This window comes from Coregonus clupeaformis, unplaced genomic scaffold, assembly GCF_020615455.1.
Source record: "Coregonus clupeaformis isolate EN_2021a unplaced genomic scaffold, ASM2061545v1 scaf0149, whole genome shotgun sequence".
Lineage (NCBI taxonomy): Eukaryota > Metazoa > Chordata > Actinopteri > Salmoniformes > Salmonidae > Coregonus > Coregonus clupeaformis.
The window spans coordinates 520,635-544,724 of NW_025533604.1; the positions used below are offsets into that span (position 1 = coordinate 520,635).

Below are 24,090 nucleotides of genomic sequence, written 5' to 3' on the forward strand. Positions count from 1 at the left end.
GAAAGCATTTATTTTCTTGATTAACTTATTTACTTGATTTATTTCAGTTGCTTGAAGAGAATATTATGACATTTGTGAAGAACGAGCTGAAGAGGTTCAAGAGGATTCTTAGTCCAGAACTCCCAGAAGGCTTTGAGAGTCAGAAGCAGGATATGGAAGTGGTGGATGCTGAAGATGAGAAGCAGGAGAGCAGTGCCAGAGAGGGGGCTCTGAAGATCACACTGCACGTCCTGAGGAAAATGAACCAGAAGGAGCTTGCTGACACACTGGAGAAAAGTAAGAGCTGTCTGCCTCATGTTGAATGCTGTTTAAGAACATTTAAAAGCTGTAGCTAAAGTACAGCTAAAGTAGCTGTGTAACTCAATGATATTGTAGCAGCCTTAACACAACACCTAGTGACCTCATCAAGTAGCAGCAGGGATATGTTATGTTGATTAATTTAGACCAGAGAGAAAGATTTAATAATACCATCAATAATACCAATAATAATATAATCAGTCACACCAGTCTGTAATGCATTATGAAAACATTTACACATTTATACAGTCAGTTAAGAGAATAGATTATTTTTATTTAAAACTTTGTAACAGTCATTATACAATACTGTAGGCATTAAAACAGACGTAATATTAATATCCTCTGTGTTATTTCTTCATTCAGATGAGCTTGCTGTGATTTGCCAACGTGAACTCAAATCTAATCTAAAGAAGAAGTTTCAATGTGTATTTGAGGGGATCGCTAAACAAGGAAACCCAACACTTCTCAATAAGATCTACACAGAGCTCTACCTCACAGAGGGTGGAACAGGAGAGGTCAATAATGAACATGAACTGAGACAGATTGAGACAACAACCAGGAAACAAGCAAGACCAGAGACTGCAGTCAAATGTAACGACATCTTCAGACCCTTAACTGGACAAGACAAACTTATCAGAACTGTGCTGACAAAGGGAGTCGCTGGCATTGGAAAAACAGTCTCTGTGCAGAAGTTCATTCTGGACTGGGCTGAAGGAAAAGCAAATCAGGATGTCCAATTTGTATTTGCATTCCCTTTCCGGGAGCTGAATTTGGTGAAAGGTGAAAAACTCACTTTGATTGAACTTCTCAATCACTTCTCAAAGGAAACCAAAGAATCAAGAATCTCCAACTACGACAAGTACAAAGTTCTGTTCATCTTTGATGGTCTGGATGAGTGCCGACTGCCCCTAGACTTCCAGAAGAACAAGATCTGTTGTGACGTCGCAAATTCAACCTCAGTGGATGTTCTGCTGACAAATCTCATCAAGGGAAATCTGCTTCCCTCTGCTCTCCTCTGGATAACTACCCGACCTGCAGCATCCAATAAGATCCCTTCAGTGTGTGTTGACCAGGTGACAGAGGTACGAGGGTTCAATGACCCACAGAAGGAGGAGTACTTCAGGAAGAGATTCAGTGATGAGGACCTGGCCAGCAGAATCATCTCACACATAAAGACATCAAGGAGCCTCCACATCATGTGCCACATTCCAGTCTTCTGTTGGATTTCTGCAACAGTCCTTGAACATATGCTGAAACATAAGAGAGAAGAGATGCCAAAGACTATCACTGAGATGTACACACACCTTGTGGAGTTTCATACCAAACGGAAGAATGAAAAGTATCTTGGGAAAGAAGAGACAGGTCCACACTGGAATAACGAGAGCATTCTGTCACTGGGAAAACTGGCTTTTCAACAGCTTGTGAATGGCAATCTGATTTTCTATGAAGAAGACCTGAAAGAGGCTGGCATTGATGTCAATGAAGCCTCAGTGTACTCAGGATTGTGCACACAGCTCTTTAAAGAGGAATGTGGGCTGTACCAGGACAAGGTGTACTGCTTCGTGCATCTGAGCATTCAGGAGTTTCTGGCTGCTGTATATGTGTTCCTCTCATTCATCAACAGCAATGAGAATCTAATTGATGAACATCAATCAACGGCCAGCATCATTTTTGCGCTGTTCAGAAAGAAGCCTGCAGTTACTTTCTACAAGAGTGCTGTGGATAAAGCCTTACAAAGTGAGACAGGAAACCTGGACCTTTTCCTCCGCTTCCTTCTGGGCCTCTCACTGGAGTCCAATCAGAAGCACTTACGAGGTCTACTGACAAAGACAAGAAGCAGCTCACAGAGCCATGAAGAAACAGTCAAGTACATCAAGGAGAAGATCAGGGAGAATCCCTCTCCGGAGAGGTGCATCAATCTGTTCCACTGTCTGAATGAACTGAATGACCATTCTCTAGTGGAGGAGATCCAAAGCTACCTGAGATCAGGAAGTCTCTCAGAAGCCAAACTGTCACCTGCACAGTGGTCAGCTCTGGTCTTTGTGTTGCTGACTTCAGAAAAGGAGCTGGATGTGTTTGACCTGAAGAAATACTCCAGATCAGAGGAAGGTCTTCTGAGGCTGCTGCCAGTGGTCAAAGCCTCCAGAGCTGCTCTGTGAGTAAATACAAGTATATTTAAGTACTAATCATCAGTTTAGAGAAAAATATATATTATAGTATGTATATAATATTATATTGAAAAACATATTGAATCACTGCATTGATGTTCACATTAGTTTAACAATATGACCATACAATTCTAGGAGACGGAAGATGAATCGATATGTTGTTTGAGAGACTAAACCAAATGCTGCTCTGTTAAATTAACAGTGTGTTTGTGAAATCACGATGATCTCTTTGCAGGCTGTCAGGCTGTGGAGTCACAGAGGAAGGCTGTGCTTCTCTGGTCTCAGCTCTGAAGTCAAATCCCTCACACCTGAGAGAGCTGGATCTGAGTAACAATGACCTGGAGGATTCAGGAGTGAAGCTGATCTCTGCTGGACTGGGGAATCCCCACTGTAAACTGGAGACTCTGAGGTCAGTATTCCTGTAGTTGGACAACAAGTGATAACTGTTCACCAGATCCACATGTGTTTACCAGGCACACATAGTCCACACCATATGTGTTTGGACAGTTAAGCTTACAGTTTTACATTTGGTGCTATGCTCCATCATTTTGGATTTGAGATAAAATGTTTCATATTAGGTGACATTACAGAATGTCACCTTTTATTTGAGGTTAATGGTGAGAGGTTAGCATGTTGTGTTGTAGCCTCTGTAACTTTCTCATTCATTATTATGCATGATTCATTCATTGTTTTTCTTAATCATGCCATCATTAGGATTAATTTAGTAGTGTTTAGAAACATGTTATCTACTCACTTAGACAGAAAATTACTCCAGTCATCATACACCATTCAGTTACTATTGGACTAAACATAACCCAAAACACAACCAAAACAACCTGCAAATGCAACCAACGAGTTTGGGACCAAATACTCAACTTTTGACTACTTTAAAACACTATAAGTGAATTGGTCAGAATACTTATGACTTCTTCAAATGGGGGGACTAGATACATAAAGTGCTTTTATTTTTCTAAATGGTGAAACAGACATGTTTAAAGATAACCTCAAATGAAAAGTGACATTATATACTGTCACCTAATATGAAACATTTGATCTCAAATACAAAATGCTGGAGTGTAGAGGTACATTTAAAATGTTATCTTCACTGTCAAAATAGATATGGTGTGGACTGTATACTCACTACAATCTAAATATGATACCTCACTGTCTGTCTTTTGACTGATACTGCTTTTTAAACTGCTCTGGTCAGTCTACTCAAATATTCGTACTATACATTTTTCTCTCTACAAGCAATATTATGATTTTTCTAATAATGATATAATATATGGCAGGTTTCAGGACACTGGTATGAATGAAAAGGGTTGAAAAAATATACTGCCACTATTTTGACCACCAAAGAATAGGAGTGTGGTTTTAATATGATTTGACTCTTTGCAGGCTGTCAGGCTGTCTAGTCACAGAGGAAGGCTGTGCTTCTCTGGTCTCAGCTCTGAAGTCAAACCCCTCACACCTGAGAGAGCTGGATCTGAGTAACAATGACCTGAAGGATTCAGGAGTGAAGCTGCTCTCTGCTGGACTGGGGAATCCCCACTGTAAACTGGAGACTCTGAGGTCAGTATTCCTGTATCACTCAATGAACACACACACACTGGACACACATACTATACACACACACATACACACACTGGACACACACATACTGGACACACACTCATTGGACAACACACACACATTTGAAAAAATAAAGAAAAACCCTTGAATGAGTAGGTGTGTCACTGGACACACACACAAACACACACTGGACATACACACACACTGGACACACACACACACACACACACAATGCTGGACACACACACACACACACAATGATTAATTTATTAGTGTTTAGAAACATGTTATCTACTGTTAATAATGATACATTCATTCATTTATATACAGTACCAGTCAAAAGTTTGGACACACCTACTCATTCAAGGTGTTTTCTTTATTTTTACTATTTTTTACATTGTAGAGTAATAGTGAAGACATCAAAACTATGAAATAACAAATATTTTTTATATTTGAAAATCTTCAAATAGCCACCCTTTGCCTTGATGACAGCTTTGCACACTTTTGGCATTTTCTCAACCAGCTTCACCTGGAATGCTTTTCCAAAAGTCTTGAAGGAGTTCCCACATATGCTGAGCATTTGTTGGCTGCTTTTCCTTCACTCTGCGATCCAACTCATCCCAAACCATCTCAATTGGGTTGAGGTTGGGTGATTGTGGAGGCCAGGTCATCTGATGCAGCACTCAATCACTCTCCTTCTTGGTCAAATAGAGGTGTGTTGAGTCATTGTCCTGTTAAAAAACCAAACCAGATGGGATGGCGTGACGCTGCAGAATGCTGTGGTAGCCATGCTGGTAAAATTCTAAATAAATCACAGACAGTGTCACCAGCAAAGCACCCCCACACCCTAACACCTCCTCCTCAATGCTTTACGGTGGGAACTACACATACCGAGATCATCCGTTCACCCACACTGCTTCTCACAAAGACACAGCAGTTGGATCCAAAAATCTCCAATTTGGACTCTAGACCAAAGGACAAATGTTCACCGGTGTATTGTCCATTGCTCGTGTTTCTTGGCTCAAGCAAGTCTCTTCTTATTATCAGTGTCCTTTAGTAGTGATTTCTTTGCAGCAATTCGACCATGAAGGCCTGATTCACATAGTCTCCTCTGAACAGTTGATGTTGTGATGTGTCTGTGACTTAAACTCTGTGAAGCATTTATTTGGGCTGCAATTTCTGAGGCTGGTAACTTTGGGTCTTCCATTCCTGTGGTGGTCATAATGAGAGCCAGTTTCATCATAGCGCTTGATGATTTTTGTGACTGCACTTGTTCTTAAAGTTCTTAAAATGTTCCGTATTGACTGAACTTCATGTCTTAAAGTAATGATGGACTGTTGTTTCTCTTTGCTTATTTGAGCTGTTCTTGCCATAATATGGACTTGGTCTTTTACCAGATAGGGCTATCTTCTGTATACCCCCCTACCTTGTCACAGCACAACTGATTGGTTCAACCACATTGAGAAGGAAAGAGATTCCACAAATTAACTTTTAAGAAGGCACACCAGTTAATTGAAATGCATTCCAGGTGACTACCTCATGAAGCTGGTTGAGAGAATGCCAAGAGTGTGCAAAGCTGTCATCAAGGCAAAGGGTGGCTATTTGAAGAATCTCAAATATAACATATTTTTTAATTTGTTTAACACTTCTTTGGTTACTACATGATTCCATATGTGTTATTTCATAGTTTTAATGTCTTCACTATTATTCTACAATGTAAAAATTAGTTTTTTTTGTTTTTTTACAAATTTGAATGAGTAGGTGTGTTCAAACTTTTGACTGATAGTGTATATATACATATATTAATAGATGTGGCAGGTTTCAGGACTCTGATGTATCTGAAAATGTTTTTAAAATATATTTTCACCACCAAAGAATAGCAGTGTGGTTTTAATATGATTTTACTCTTGCAGGCTGTCAGGCTGTCTAGTCACAGAGGAAGTCTGTGCTTCTCTGGTCTCAGCTCTGAAGTCAAACCCCTCACACCTGAGAGAGCTGGATCTGAGTAACAATGACCTGAAGGATTCAGGAGTGAAGCTGCTCTCTGCTGGACTGGGGAATCCCCACTGTAAACTTGAGACTCTGAGGTCAGTATTCCTGTAGTTGGTCAACAAGTGATAACTGTTCACCAGATCCACATGTGTTTACCAGGCACACATAGTCCACACCATATGTGTTTGGACAGTGAAGCTTACAGTTTTACATTTGGTGCTATACTCCAGCATTTTGGATTTGAGATAGAATGTTTCATATTAGGTGACAGTACATAATGTCACCTTTTATTTGAGGGTATTTTCATACATATCTGTGTTACTGTTTAGAAATGAAAACACTTGATGTGTCTAGTTCTCCCATTTGAAAAAGTTGTAATAATTTGGACAAATTCACTTATATTGTATTAAACTAGTCATAAGTTTAGTATTTGGTCCCATATTCCTTACCCACAGTGATTACATCAAGCCTGTGATTCTACAAACTTGTTGAATACATTTGCAGTTTGTCTTGGTTGTGTTTTGGATGATGTTTTCCCAATAGAAACTGAATGGTGAATAATGTCCTGTCATTTTGGAGTCACTTCACTTGTATTGTCAGTAAGAATAGAAGATGTTTCTGAACACTTCTACATTCATGTGGATGCTACCATGATTACGAATAATCATGAATGAATCGTGAATGATGATGAATGAGAAAGTTACAGAGGAACAAGGATCATACCCCCTCTTTTATTGGTAATGGTGAGAGGTTAGCATGTTTTGTTGTAGCCTCTGTAACTTTCTCATTCATTATTATTCATGATTCATTCATGATTTTTCTTAATCATGTCATCATCAGGATTAATTTAGTAGTGTTTAGAAACATGTTAATTACTCACTTAGACAGAAAATTACTCCAGTCATCATCCACCATTCAGTTACTATTGGGCAAAACATATCCCAAAACACAACCAAAACAAACTGCAAATGCAACCAACGAGTTTGGAACAAAATACTTAACTTTGAACTACTTTAATACACTGTAAGTGAATTGGTTAGAATACTTATGACTTCTTCAAATTGGGGGACTAGATACATAAAGTGCTTTTATTTTTCTAAATGGTGAAACAGATATGTATTAAAATATCCTCAAATAAAAGGTTACATTATATACTGTCACCTGATATGAAACATTTGATCTCAAATCCAAAATGCTGGAGTATAGAGCTACATTTAAAATGTTCGCTTCACTGTCAAAATAGATATGGTGTGGACTGTATACTCAATACAATCTAAATCTGATACCTCACTGTCAGTAGCTGAGGTCAATGTGGTGCGGGAGTCAGGCGCAGGACACCGAAGCTAGTCCAACAAAGTTTACTAGTGCAAACCTAAGCACAATACAAAGAATGGCCCCAACAATAAACAGAGGCGAGCGATTACGCAGACTGTGCGTAAACTAGAAAATAATAAACATAGAAAAACACGCAGCACTAACGGACAGGCGAAATAACAACACACAACCTAACCAACTCAAAACAGGCAACTTATAGGACAAGTAATCAGACACAAACGGACACAGGTGCAACATACAGACAAAAGCAATCGAACCAGGAAACATCTAACGGTGGCAGCTAGTACTCGGGGACGGCGAACGCCGAAGCCTGCCCGAACAAGGAGGAGGAGCAGCCTCGGCAGATTCCGTGACAGTACCGCCCCCTTGACCTCGGGGACGGCCAGGAGGACGCGGACCCGGGCGCGTGGGATGACCACGGTGGAACTCAGTCAGGAGGGATGGATCTAGGATGTCCCTCCTAGGCACCCAGCACCGTTTTCCGGACTGTACCCCTCCCACTCCACGAGATACTGGAGACCACTCATCCGGCGTCTCGAGTCCAAGATGGTCCGGACCCTGTACGCCGGAGCCCCCTCGATGTCCAATGGGGCCGGAGGGATCTCTCCTATCTCATCTTCTTGGAGTGGACCAGCTACCACCGGCCTGAGAAGAGACACATGGAACGAGGGGTTAATATTCTTATAATCAATAGACAATTGTAACCTGTCACACCTCGTTCAATCTCCTCAGGACTTTAAAGGGGCCCCACAAACCGCTGACCCAGCTTCCGGCAGGGCAGGCGGAGGGGCAGGTTTCGAGTCGAGAGCCAGACTCGATCTCCCGGTGCGTACACCGGTCCCTCACTGCTGGTGGCGATCGGCGCTCTCCTTCTGTCGACGGATGGCCCGCTGCAGATGGACATGAGCAGCGTTCCACGTCTCCTCTGAGCACCGAATCCATTCGTCCACCGCAGGGGCCTCGATCTGGCTCTCGTGCCATGGTGCCAGAACCGGCTGATACCCTAAAACACACTGGAAAGGTGTTAGATTAGTGGAGGAGTGGCGGAGAGAGTTCTGGGCCATCTCTGCCCAGGGGATATACCTTGATCACTCCTCCAGCCGACCCTGGCAATAGGACCTCAGAAACCTACACACATCCTGGTTGACTCGTTCAACCTGCCCATTGCTCTCTGGGTGGTAACCCGAGGTAAGGCTCACCGAGACCCCCAAGCGTTCCATGAACGCCCCCCAGACTCTGGAGGTGAACTGGGGACCTCGGTAAGACACTATATCCTCGGGCACCCCATAGTGCCGGAAAACGTGGGTAAATAGGGCCTCAGCGGTCTGTAGGGCAGTAGGGAGACCCGGCATTGGGAGGAGACGACAGGCCTTGGAAAACCGATCCACAACGACCAAAATAGTGGTATTCCCCTGGGAGGGGGGAAGGTCTGTCACAAAATCCACCGAGAGGTGGGACCATGGTCGTTGTGGAACGGGCAGGGGATGTAACTTTCCTCTGGGCAAATGTCTATGCGCCTTACACTGGGCGCACACCGAGCAGGAGGAGACATAAACCCTCACATCCCTAGCTAACGTTGGCCACCAGTATTTCAAGCTAAGGCAGTGAACTGTCCGGCAAATACCTGGATGTCCAGAGTCACGAACCTCGAGCGGAACGTACGTCCGCCCCCACAGGACACTCGGGGGAGTAGGGTCGGTACGCAGTGCCCGTTCGATCTCCGCATCTACCTCCCACACCACCGGAGCCACCAGACAAGACTCCGGCAGTATGGGGAGTAGGCTTAATGGACCACTCCTCTGTGTCATACCGCCGGGACAGGGCGTCTGCCTTACCGTTCTGGGACCCTGGGATGTATGTGATCTTAAAAACAAACCGGGTTAGGAACATGTTCCACCTAGCCTGACGAGGGTTTAGTCTCCTAAATGCCCGGATGTACTCCAGGTTACGGTGGTCAGTCAGAATCAGGAAAGGGTGTTGAGCCCCCTCAAGCCAATGCCTCCACACCTTTAGGGCCTGGACTACAGCTAACAGCTCCCTGTCCCCTACGTCATAATTACGCTCCGCCGAACTGAGCTTCTTAGAATAGAACGCACAGGGGCGGAGTTTAGGTGGCGTGCCGGACCGTTGCGACAGGACTGCCCCAACACTGGCCTCGGACGCATCTACCTCAACCTGGAATGGTAAAGCGGGATCCGGATGCGCCAGCACCGGAGCCGAAGTGAACAGGTTCTTTAGTTTAACAAATGCCCTGTCCGCCTCAGCTGACCACTGCAAACGCACCGGACCCCCTTTAGCAGGGACGTAATGGGAGCTGCCACCTGTCCAAAGCCCCGGATAAACCTCCGGTAGTAAGTAGCAAAACCCAAAAACTGCTGCACCTCTTTTACAGTGGTTGGAGTTTGCCAATTACGCATGGCCGACACACGGTCAACCTCTATCTTCACACAAAAACGCGGACAATCGATAACCCAAAAAGGAGACGGACTCCTGGAAAAACAAGCATTTCTCTGCCTTGACATACAAGTCATGCTCCAACAGCCTCCTCAACACTTGGCGCACCAGGGCTACATGCTCGGCTCGTGTAGAAGAGTACACTAGGATGTCATCGATGTATACTACCACACCCTGCCCATGCATGTCCCGGAAAATCTCGTCAACAAAGGATTGGAAGACTGAGGGAGCATTCATTAACCCGTATGGCATGACGAGATACTCGTAATGACCCGAGGTGGTGCTAAATGCTGTTTTCCATTCATCCCCCTCCCTAATGTGCACCAGATTGTACGCGCTCCTGAGATCTAACTTTGTGAAGAACCGCGCTCTGCGTAATGACTCCGTCATAGTCGCAATCAGAGGAAGAGGGTAACTGTACTTAACCGTGATCTGATTGAGACTACGGTAATCAATACACGGGCGCAACCCCCGTCCCTTCTTCTTCACAAAGAAGAAACTCGAGGAAACCGGGAAGTGGAGGTCCGTATGTAATCCTGTGCCAAGGACTCGGCCATGTAAGTCTCCATAGCCGCTGTCTCTTCTTGAGACAGGGGATACACACGGCTCCGCGGAAGTGCCGCTCCTGTTTGGAGATCTATCGCACAATCCCCCTGTCTATGAGGTGGTAGCCGTGTTTCCTCGTTTTGCTGAACACAAGTGCTAAATCCTCATATTCAGGGGGAATGCGCATTGCGGGCACTTGGTTCGACTCTCCACCGAGGTCGCCCCTAAGGAAACACCTAGACATCTCCCCTACACACTGGGCAGACCACTCCATAAGAGCCCTCTGTTGCCACACACAATGGTAGGATCATGGGCGCTTAACCAGGGAAGCCCCAGCACCACGGGATACGCAGGAGAGTCGATCAGATAAAACTGAATGATCTCCTCATGAACCCCCTGCGTCGTCATCTTAAGTGGTGCTGTGACTTCTCTGATCAACCCCGACCCCAGCGGCCGGCTGTCTAGGGCATGAACAGGAAAGGGGGCTTCTACCCGCCGAAGGGGAATTCCTAACCTATAACAAAATTCACGATCAACAAAGTTCCCAGCTGCGCTCTGAATCTACTAGCGCCTTATGCTGGGAATGAGGTGCCACCTGTGGAAATCTCACAGGTATACACAAGTGACCAACAGAGAGCTCTGGGTAAGTGGGGCGCCTACTCACCTGAAATGACTCCCCAGTGCGTGACCTGTTGTCCCCTCTCCCAGGAGACCCTCCCCAGCACTCTAGCCGCAGTGTGTCCTCCACCGGCCACAGTTGGTGCAGGGGACGGCCCCCTCGGGTTCTCTCTCCTCCTCTCCTAGCGCCAGCACCCCGAGCTCCATGGGAATCGGCTCGGAGGTGCTGTAGGGTGGAATAGACGACCCCCCACTCGGGACGTCCGCGGGTAGCCAGCAGAGTGTCGAGACGGATGGAAATGTCCACCAACTGGTCGAAGGATAGGTTGGTGTCCCTGCAGGCCAGCTCACGACGAACGTCCTCTCGTAGGCTACACCGGTAATGGTCGATGAGGGCCCTCTCATTCCACCCCGCATCTGCCGCTAGAGTCCGGAACTCCAGGGCGAACTCCTGTGCACTCCTCTTCCCCTGTCGGGAGGTGGGAACAGACGCTCCCTCGACGCCTTCCCCTCAGGTGGATGATCGAACACAGCCCTGAAGCGGCGGGAGAACTCCGCGTAGGTGATGGTGGCGGCATCTATTCCCCTCCATTCGGCGTTGGCCCACTCCAACGCCTTGCCGGATAGACAGGAGATGAGGGCAGAGACGCTCTCGTATCCCGAAGGCGCTGGGTGTATGGTGGCCAGGTAGAGTTCCACCTGCAGGAGGAACCCCTGACACCCGGCTGCAGAACCGTCATATGCCCTCGGGAGCGAGAGCCGAATGCCACTGGGTTCCGGTGCTGGGAGAGGAGGACTGGCCGATGGTGATGGTAAGGTGTGCGAAGGCGTGGGCACCTCTCCCGTAACCAATCGGGCGCAGCGTGTTGGACACCTCGTTCATGGCGGCCCCAAGTTGCCGGATCATGGTGTCTTGGTCGCTGATCCGATCCTCCAGCGACTTGGGTGGCGCCGCTGCTCCTGCTGACCCCATAGATGGTGTGTTGTTCTGTCAGTAGCTGATGTCAATGTGGTGCGGGAGTCAGGCGCAGGACACCGAAGCTAGTCCAACAAAGTTTACTAGTGCAAACCAAAGCACAATACAAAGAACGGCCCCAACAATAAACAGAGGCGAGCGATTACGCAGACTGTGCGTAAACTAGAAAATAATAAACATAGAAAAACACGCAGCACTAACGGACAGGCGAAATAACAACACACAACCTAACCAACTCAAAACAGGCAACTTATAGGACACATAATCAGACACAAACGGACACAGGTGCAACATACAGACAAAAGCAATCAAACCAGGAAACATCTAACGGTGGCAGCTAGTACTCCGGGGACGGCGAACGCCGAAGCCTGCCCGAACAAGGAGGAGGAGCAGCCTCGGCAGATTCCGTGACACTCACTGTCTGTCTTTTGACTGATACTGCTTTTTAAACTGCTCTGGTCAGTCTACTCAAATATTTGTACTTTATATTTTTCTCTCTACAAGCAATACTTTGATAATTTGTCATTTCTAATAATGATACATTAATTTATGAATATATATGGCATGTTTCAGGACACTGATATATCTGAATATGTTGACAAAATATACTGCCACTATTTTTACCACCAAAGAATAGCAGTGTGGTTTTAATATGATTTGACTCTTTGCAGGCTGTCAGGCTGTGGATTCAAAGAGAAAGGCTGTGCTTCTCTGGTCTCAGCTCTGAAGTCAAACCCCTCACACCTGAGAGAGCTGGACCTGAGCTACAATCACCCAGGAGACTCAGGAGTCAGACTGCTCTCTGCTGGACTGGAGGATCCACACTGTAAACTTGAGACTCTGAGGTCAGTATTCCTGTAGTTGGTCAACAAGTGATAACTGTTCACCAGATCCACGTGTGTTTACCAGGCACACATAGTCCACACAATATGTGTTTGGACAGTGAAGCTTACGGGTTTTACATTTGGGGTGAAAAAGTGTTTGCCCCCTTTCTGATTTCTTATTTGTTTGCATGTTTGTCACACTTACATGTTTCAGATCATCAAACACATTTAAATATTAGTCAAAGATAACACAAGTAAACACAAAATGCAGTTTTGAAATGAAGGTTGTTATTATTAAGGGAAAACAAAATCCAAACCCACATGGCCCTGTGTGAAAAAGTGATTGCCCCCTACAACCTAATAACTGGTTGGGCCACCCTTAGCAGCAACAACTGCAATCAAACATTTGAATTCCAATGAAGTTTTTATAGCGCTGTGGAGGAATTTTGGCCCACTCATCTTTGCAGGGTTTTCGAGCATGAACTGCCTTTTTAAGGTCATGCCACAGCATCTCAATAGGATTCAGGTCAGGACTTTGACTAGGCCACTCCAAAGTCTTCATTTTGTTTTTCTTCAGCCATTCAGAGGTGAACTTGCTGGTGTGTTTTGGATCATTGTCCTGCTGCAGAATCCAAGTTTGCTTCAGCTTGAGGTCACAAACAGATGGCCGGACATTCTCCTTCAGGATTTTTTGGTAGACAGCAGAATTCATGGTTCCATTTATCACAGCAAGTCTTCCAGGTCCTGAAGCAGCAAAACAGGCCCAGACCATCACACTACCACCACCATATTTTACTGTTGGTAGGATGTTATTTTTCTGAAATGCGGTGTTACTTTTACGCCAGATGTAATGGGACACAAACCTTCCAAAAAGTTCAACTTTTGTCTCGTCAGTCCACAGAGTATTTTCCCAAAGGTCTTGGGGATCATCAAGATGTTTTCTGGCAAAAACGAGACGAGCCTTCATGTTTTTTTTGCTCAGCAGTGGTTTTCCTCTTGGAACTCTGCCATGCAGGCCATTTCTGGCCAGTCTCTTTCTTATGGTGGAGTCATGAACACTAACTTTAACTGAGTAAGTGAGGCCTGCAGCTCTTTGGATGTTGTTGTGGGGTCTTTTGTGACCTCTTGGATGAGACGTCTCTACGCTCTTGGGGTCATTTTGGTCGGCCGGTCACTCCTGGGAAGGTTCACCACTGTTCCATGTTTTCGCCATTTGTGGATAATGGCTCTCACTGTGGTTCCTTGGAGTCCCAAAGCTTTAGAAATGGCTTTCTAACCTTTTCCAGACTGATGGATCTCAATTACTTTCTTTCTCATTTGTTCCTGAATTTGTTTGGATCTCGGCATGATGTCTAGCTTTTGAGGATCTTTTGGTCTACTTAACGTTGTCAGGCAGGTCCTATTTAAGTGATTCCTTGATTGAGAACAGGTGTGGCAGTAATCAGGCCTAAGTGTGGCTAGAGGAATTGAACTCAGGTGTGATAAACCACAGTTGAGTTGTGTTATAATGGGGGGTGCAATCACTTTTTCACACAGGGCCATGTAGGTTTGGATTTTGTTTTCCCTTAATAATAACAACCTTAATTTCAAAACTGCATTTTATCTTTGACTAATATTTAAATTTGTTTGATGATCTGAAACATTTAAGTGTGACAAACATGCAAACAAATAACAAATCAGGAAGGGGGCAAACACTTTTTCACACCACTGTATTTGTACTTTTATATTTGTCTCTCTACAAGCAATACTTTGATAATTTGTCATTTCTAATAATGATAGATCCATTTATGAATAGATATGGCAGGTTTCAGGACACTGATATATCTGAATATGTTGAAAAAATATACTGCCACTATTTTCACCACCAAAGAATAGCAGTGTGGTTTTAATATGATTTGACTCTTTGCAGGCTGTCAGGCTGTCTAGTCACAGAGGAAGGCTGTGATTCTCTGGTCTCAGCTCTGAAGTCAAACCCCTCACACCTGGAGAGCTGGATCTGAGTAACAATGACCTGGAGGATTCAGGAGTGAAGCTGATCTCTGCTGGACTGGGGAATCCCCACTGTAAACTGGAGACTCTGAGGTCAGTATTCCTGTAGTTGGACAACAAGTGATAACTGTTCACCAGATCCACATGTGTTTACCAGGCACACATAGTCCACACCATATGTGTTTGGACAGTTAAGCTTACAGTTTTAAATTTGGTGCTATGCTCCATCATTTTGGATTTGAGATAAAATGTTTCATATTAGGTGACATTACAGAATGTCACCTTTTATTTGAGGTTAATGGTGAGAGGTTAGCATGTTTTGTTGTAGCCTCTGTAACTTTCTCATTCATTATTATGCATGATTCATTCATTGTTTTTCTTAATCATGCCATCATTAGGATTAATTTAGTAGTGTTTAGAAACATGTTATCTACTCACTTAGACAGAAAATTACTCCAGTCATCATCCACCATTCAGTTACTATTGGACTAAACATAACCCAAAACACAACCAAAACAACCTGCAAATGCAACCAACGAGTTTGGGACCAAATAGCCAACTTTTGACTACTTTAAAACACTATAAGTGAATTGGTCAGAATACTTATGACTTCTTCAAATGGGGGGACTAGATACATAAAGTGCTTTTATTTTTCTAAATGGTGAAACAGACATGTTTAAAGATAACCTCAAATGAAAAGTGACATTATATACTGTCACCTAATATGAAACATTTGATCTCAAATCCAAAATGCTGGAGTGTAGAGCCACATTTAAAATGTTATCTTCACTGTCATAATAGATATGGTGTGGACTGTATACTCACTACAATCTAAATATGATACCTCACTGTCTGTCTTTTGACTGATACTTCTTTTAAACTGCTCTGGTCAGTCTACTCAAATATTCGTGACTATACATTTTTCTCTCTACAAGCAATATTATGATTTTTCTAATAATTATATAATATATGGCAGGTTTCAGGACACTGGTATGAATGAAAAGGGTTGAAAAAATATACTGCCACTATTTTGACCACCAAAGAATAGGAGTGTGGTTTTAATATGATTTGACTCTTTGCAGGCTGTCACGCTGTCTAGTCACAGAGGAAGGATGTGCTTCTCTGGTCTCAGCTCTGAAGTCAAACCCCTCACACCTGAGAGAGCTGGACCTGAATAACAATGACCTAAAGGATTCAGGAGTGAAGCTGCTCTCTGCTGGACTGGGGAATCCCCACTGTAAACTGGAGACTCTGAGGTCTGTATTCCTGTAGTTGGTCAACAAGTGATAACTGTTCACCAGATCCACATGTGTTTACCAGGCACACATAGTCCACACCATATGTGTTTGGACAGTGAAGCTTACAGTTTTACATTTGGTGCTATGCTCCATCATTTTGGATTTGAGGTAGAATGTTTCATATTAGGCAACAGTACAGAATGTCACCTTTTATTTGAGGGTATTTTCATACATATCTGTGTTACTGTTTAGAAATGAAAGCACTTTATGTATCTAGTTCTCCCATTTGAAAAAGTTGTAATAATTTGGACATATTCACTTATATTATATTAAAGTATTCATAAGTTTAGTATTTGGTCCCATATTCCTTACCTGCAGTGATTACATCAAGCTTGTGATTCTACAAACGTGTTGAATACATTTGCAGTTTGTCTTGGTTGTGTTTTGGATGATGTTTTTCCCAATAGAAACTGAATGGTGAATAATGTCCTGTCATTTTGGAATCACTTCACTTGTATTGTCAGTAAGAATAGAAGATGTTTCTGAACACTTCTACATTCATGTGGATGCTACCATGATTATGAATAATCGTTAATGAATCGTGAATGATGGTGAATGAGAAAGTTACAGAGGAACAAGGATCATACCCCCTCTGTTATTGGTAATGGTGAGAGGTTAGCATGTTTTGTTGTAGCCTCTGTAACTTTCTCACTCATTATTATTCATGATTCATTCATGATTTTTCTTCATCATGGCATCATCAGGATTAATTTAGTAGTGTTTAGAAACATGTTATCTACTCACTTAGACAGAAAATTACTCCAGTCATCATCCACCATTCAATTACTATCTGGCAAAACATAACCCAAAACACAACCAAAACAAACTGCAAATGCAACCAATGAGTTTACAACCAAAAACTAAACTTTTGACTACTTTAATACACTATAAGTGAATTAGTTAGAATACGTATGACTTCTTCAAATGGTGGGACTATATACATCAAGTGCTTTCATTACTAAATGTTGAAACAGATATGTATGAAAATATATGACATTATATACTGTCACCTCATATGAATCATTTGATCTGAAATCCAAAATGTTGGAGTATAGAGCCACATTTAAAATGTTAGCTTCACTGTCAAAATAGATATGGTGTGGACTGTATACTCAATACAATCTAAATCTGATACCTCACTGTCTGTCTTTTGACTGATACTGCTTTTTAAACTGCTCTGGTCAGTCTACTCAAATATTTGTAATATACATTTTTTTCTCTACAAGCAATACTTTGATAATTTGTCATTTCTAATAATGATACATTAATTTATGAATAGATATGTCAGGTTTCAGGACACTGATATATCTGAATATGTTGAACAATATATACTGCCACTATTTTCACCACAAAAGAATAGCAGTGTGGTTTTAATATGATTTGACTCTTTGCAGGCTGTCAGGCTGTCTAGTCACAGAGGAAGGCTGTGCTTCTCTGGTCTCAGCTCTGAAGTCAAAACCCTCACACCTGAGAGAGCTGGACCTGAGCTACAATCACCCAGAAGACTCAGGAGTCAGACTGCTCTCTGCTGGACTGGAGGATCCACACTGCAGACTGGAGAAACTCAAGTATGTAGAGGGTTTATGTCAATGTTCATATCAGACATGTTGGAGTTATCAGGCTAGTTAAGACAAACATTCTGACCACCACTTGGACTAAGTTATATAAAGACTGTGTGGTGTGTGTGTGTGTGTGTGTCCTGTGTTTGTGTGTGTCCAGTGTGAGTGTCCAGTGTGTGTGTGTCCATTGTGTGTGTGTGTGTGTCCAGTGTGTGTGTGTGTGTGTGTGTGTCCAATGTGTGTGTGAGTGCGTGTCCAGTGTGTGTGTATGTGTGTGTGTGAGTGTGTGTGCGCACACACACGCTGGACACACACACACTGGACACACACACAGACAATTATTCTTACCAACGCTTGTCCTGTGTGTGTGTGAGTGTGTGTCCAGTGTGTGTGTGTGTATGTGTGTGTGTGTGTGTGTTTGTGCACGTGTATCAGTACACACACTGGACACACACACACACACAAACACTGGACAAACACACACACACTCTCACTGACACACACTGGACAAACACACACACACACACACACTGGACACACACACACACTGGACACACGCAACTGGACACACACACACACGCACACTGGACACACACAAACACACACACACACACACACTGGACACACACACAGACAAACATTCTTACCACCGCTTGTACAAAGTTATATGCTGTGTGTGTGTGTGTGTGTGTGTGTGTGTGTGTGTGTTGTGTGTGTGTGTGTGTGTGTGTGTGTGTGTGTGTGTGTGAGAGTTCAGGTGTATCCCTCAATGACTGTCTGTTCTTCTGCTTACGCTACAGTGTGGAACATGGTGGAGAGAACACAATGAAACCTGGACTAGGAAAATGTGAGTGTTGACTGCTGTGAAGAATATGACTAAGAATAAGTCTTAAATCAAGTGAAGTCAAAGTCAAAGACCACCATCATTACTTACTTGGTCATATTAAATATCAGCTGTAGTTCTACAGAAGCACAAATCAGGGACACCAACGTTTACAAAGAGTTGCTTTGACAATGTGTGTGTCTGTGTGTGTGTTTGGCATGTTTGTGTTACTTTAGAAATGTGTGTGTGTGTGTGTGGCATGTTTGTGTTACTTTAGAAATGTGTGTGTGTGTTCATGCATGCATGCATGAAGGTGTGTGTGTGTGTTCAGGGTGTATGTGTGTGTGTGTGTGTGTGTGTGTGTGTGTGTGTGTGTGTGTGTGTGTGTGTGTGTGTGTGTGTGTGTGTGTGTGTGTGTGTGTGTGTGTGTGTGTGTGTGTGTGTGTGTGTGTGTGTGTGTGTGTGTGTGTAATTAATGGGAATACGTGTGTTTTATATTACCATACAGTATAACATATGATCATTGAACAAATCTCAAGTTACCTTAACTTCTCCTTTTGATACCTAGAAACATCTACATTAAATCAATTAGTGAAAAGTGAGTTAACATTCTAATGTGAATGATGATGATTTCTAATATTGTGTCTGGTTTCATCCATCAGATGTCTGTGATCTCACACTGGACCTAAACACAGTAAACAGATTCCTCTCTCTGTCTGAGGAGAACAGAAAGGTGACATGTAGGAGAGAGGAGCAGCCGTATCCTGATCACCCAGAGCGATTTGAGAACAGGGAACAGGTGCTGTGTAGAGAGGGTCTGACTGGGCGCTGTTACTGGGAGGTAGAGTGGAGTGGAGGAGGGGCTGTTATAGGAGTGGCATATAAAGGAATCAGCAGGAGAGGAGGGTAGTGACTGTTGGCTTGGATGGAATGACAAGTCCTGGAGTCTGTTCTGCTCTGACAACAGATACTTTGCTAGGCACAATAGTAACCCCACTCCCATAGACGTCCCCTCCTCCAGCTCCCACAGAGTAGGAGTGTATCTGGACTGGCCAGCCGGCACTCTGTCCTTCTACAGAGTCTCCTCTGACATACTGACCCACCTGAACACATTCCACTCCACATTCACTGAGTCCCTCTATCCAGGGTTTTGGGTTTGGTATGATGGCGCCTCAGTGTCATTGTAAATAATAACGTCAAACACATTAAACAAACACACACACACACACACACACACACACACACACACTGAACACACACACACACACACACACACACACTGTACACACACACACACACACTGAACACACACACTGGACACACACAAACACACACACAAACACACTGGACACAAACAAACACACACACACACACACACTGATCAAACACAAACACTGGACACACTCACACTGGACACACAAACACACTGGACACACACACACACACTGGACACACACATACACACTGGACACACACACACACACTGGACACACACACACTGGACGGACACACTCACACTGTACACATACACACTGGACACACAATGAGTCCCTCTATCCAGGGTTTTGGGTTTGGTATGATGGCGCCTCAGTGTCCCTGTAAATAATAACGTCAAACACATTAAACACACACACACACACACACACACACACACACACACACACACACACACACACACACACACACACACACACACACACACTGTACACACACACACACACACTGAACACACACACTGGACACACACAAACACACACACAAACACACTGGACACAAACAAACACACACACACACACACACTGATCAAACACAAACACTGGACACACTACACTGGACACACAAACACACTGGACACACACACACACACTGGACAAACACACACACACACCAGACACACACACTGACACACACACACTGGACACACACATACACTGGACACACACACACACTGGACACACACACACACTGGACACACACACACACACACACACACACACACACACACACACACACACTGGACACACACTCACACTGGACCCACAAAGACACACACTGGACACACACACACACACATACACACACTAGACACACACACACACTGAACACACACACTGGACACACACACACGCTGGTCACACAAACACACTGGACAAACACAAACACACAAACACACACACACACACACACACACTGGACAAACACACACACTGGACACACACACACAATGGACACACATAAACACACACACACACACACACACACACACACACACACTGGACAAACACACACACTGGACACACTCACACTGGACATACACACACATACACACTGGACACACACACACACACACACACACCAGACACACACACTGGACACACACACACTGGACACACACACACACTGGACACACACACACACTGGACACACAAACACACACACACACACACACTGGATACACACAAACACACACACACACACTAACACACTCACACTGGACATACACACACATACTGGACACACACACACTGTACACACACACACACACACACACTGAACACACACACTGGATACACACACACACAAACACAAACACACACACACTGTACACACACACACACTGGACACACACACACACTGGACCCACACAGACACACACTGGACACACACACACACACTGGACACACACACACACTGGACACACACACACACACTGGACACACACACACACTGGACACACAAACACACACACACACACACACACACACACTGGACACACACTCACACTGGACCCACACAGACACACACTAGACACACACACACACAGACACACGCTGGACACACACAAACACACTGGACACACACAAACACACACACACACACACACACACACACACACACACACACTGGACAAACACACACACTGGACAAACACACACAATGGAAACATAAACACACACACACACACACACACACACACACACACACACTGGACAAACACTCACACTGGACCCACACACACACTGGACACACACACACACACTGGACACACACACACACTGGACACACACACACACACTGGACACACACACACACTGGACACACAAACACACACACACACACACACACACACACTGGACACACACTCACACTGGACCCACACAGACACACACACTGGACACACACACACACTGGACACACACACACACACTGGACACACACACACACTGGACACACAAACACACACAAACACACACACACACACACTGGACACACACTCACACTGGACCCACACAGACACACACTGACACACACACACACACTGGACACACACACACACTGGACACACACACACACACTGGACACACACACACACTGGACACACAAACACACACACACACACTGGACACACACTCACACTGGACCCACACAGACACACACTAGACACACACACACACAGACACACGCTGGACACACACAAACACACTGGACACACAAACACACACACACACACACACACACACACACACACACACTGGACAAACACACACACTGGACAAACACACACAATGGACACACATAAACACACACACACACACACACACACACACACACACACACTGGACACACACACACACTGGACACACACACACACTGGACACACACACACACTGGACACACAAAAACACACACACACACACACACACACTGGATACACACAAACACACACACACACACTAACACACTCACACTGGACATACACACACATACTGGACACACACACACTGTACACACACACACACACACACACTGAACACACACACTGGATACACACACACACAAACACAAACACACACACACTGTACACACACACACACACTGGACACACACACACTGGACACACACACTGGACACACAAACAAACACACACACACACACACACACACACTGGACACACACTCACACTGGACCCACACAGACACACACTAGACACACACACACATACACTGGGCACACACACACACACTCACACACACACACACTGGACACACACACACACACACACACACACACACATACACAAACACACTGGACACACACACACACACACGAGACACACACACACACACACACTGAACACACAAACTGGACTCACACACAAACACACTGAACACACACACACACACACACACTAGACACACACACACTGGACACACACACTGAACACACACACACTGGGACACACACACTAAACACACACTGGATACACACACACAAACACACACAAACACACACACACACTAGACAAACACACACACTGGACACACACACACAATGGACACACATAAACACACACACACACACACACACACATACACACACACACACACACTGGACAAACACACACACTGGACACACTCACACTGGACATACACACACATACACACTGGAAAACACACACACACACACCAGACACACACACTGGACACACACACACACTGGACACACACACACACACTGGACACACACACACACACTGGACACACACACACACTGGACACACACACACACACTGGACACACACACACACACTGGACACACACACACACACACACACACACACACACACACACTGGACACACACTCACACTGGACCCACACAGACACACACTGGACACACACACACACTGGACACACACACACACACTGAGACACACACACTGGACACACAAACACACACACACACACACACACACACTGGACACACACTCACACTGGACCCACACAGACACACACTGGACACACACACACACACTGGACACACACACACACTGGACACACACACACACACTGGACACACACACACACTGGACACACAAACACACACACACACACACACACACACACACACTGGACACACACTCACACTGGACCCACACAGACACACACTAGACACACACACACACAGACACACGCTGGACACACACAAACACACTGGACACACACAAACACACACACACACACACACACACACACACACACACACACTGGACAAACACACACTGGACAAACACACACAATGGACACACATAAACACACACACACACACACACACACACACACACACACACACACTGGACAAACACTCACACTGGAAATACACACAGCAATGCTGGCACTAGACTGGTCATGTGCTAAATGAATTAACAGCAGGGATGTTGGTGAAAAAATGATATTTGAAAATCGAGCTTCACTTCTTGAATGTGGAGAGTTATTTGATAAAGGTAAGTGTCATAGAAACTGCAGAATATGCTCTTTCAGATACAGCACTATATAGAAATCACAATGTTTTACCTGCATGTGACTCTGAAGGAGGATTTGATAAAGAGATGCTCCTTTCCCTGCGTCTTTACGTTCAGCTCAGCGGTCTCCCCACACTGATAATAAAGTGTTTTATTGGTATCTTCCACTAGATGGCAGTAAACACCTGCTGTAGCTAAACTTTATAACAGTATGTGTCCGGTTTCATGGTCCTGCTGACTCCTGGGCCCTTATTCATACATGCAGTTTCCCAGAGGAGGAGTGCTGATCTAGGATCAGGTCCCCCCTGTCCATCTAATCTGTTTCATTATGATCTAAAA

General features: G+C 44.5%; 1 protein-coding gene across 1 annotated transcript; it reads left to right on the forward strand.

Moving 5' to 3' along the window:
- Positions 1-56: 56 nt before the first annotated feature.
- LOC123483545 (NLR family CARD domain-containing protein 3-like) lies at positions 57-19,638 on the forward strand (the record flags this gene model as incomplete). Its single annotated transcript, XM_045213766.1, is given in 6 exon segments — positions 57-276; positions 661-2,452; positions 2,701-2,874; positions 3,864-3,987; positions 19,125-19,357; positions 19,359-19,638. Coding segments are annotated over 6 exon segments (2,823 nt in total), but the record flags the coding sequence as incomplete, so codon positions are not given.
- Between the last annotated feature and the right edge of the window lie 4,452 nt (positions 19,639-24,090).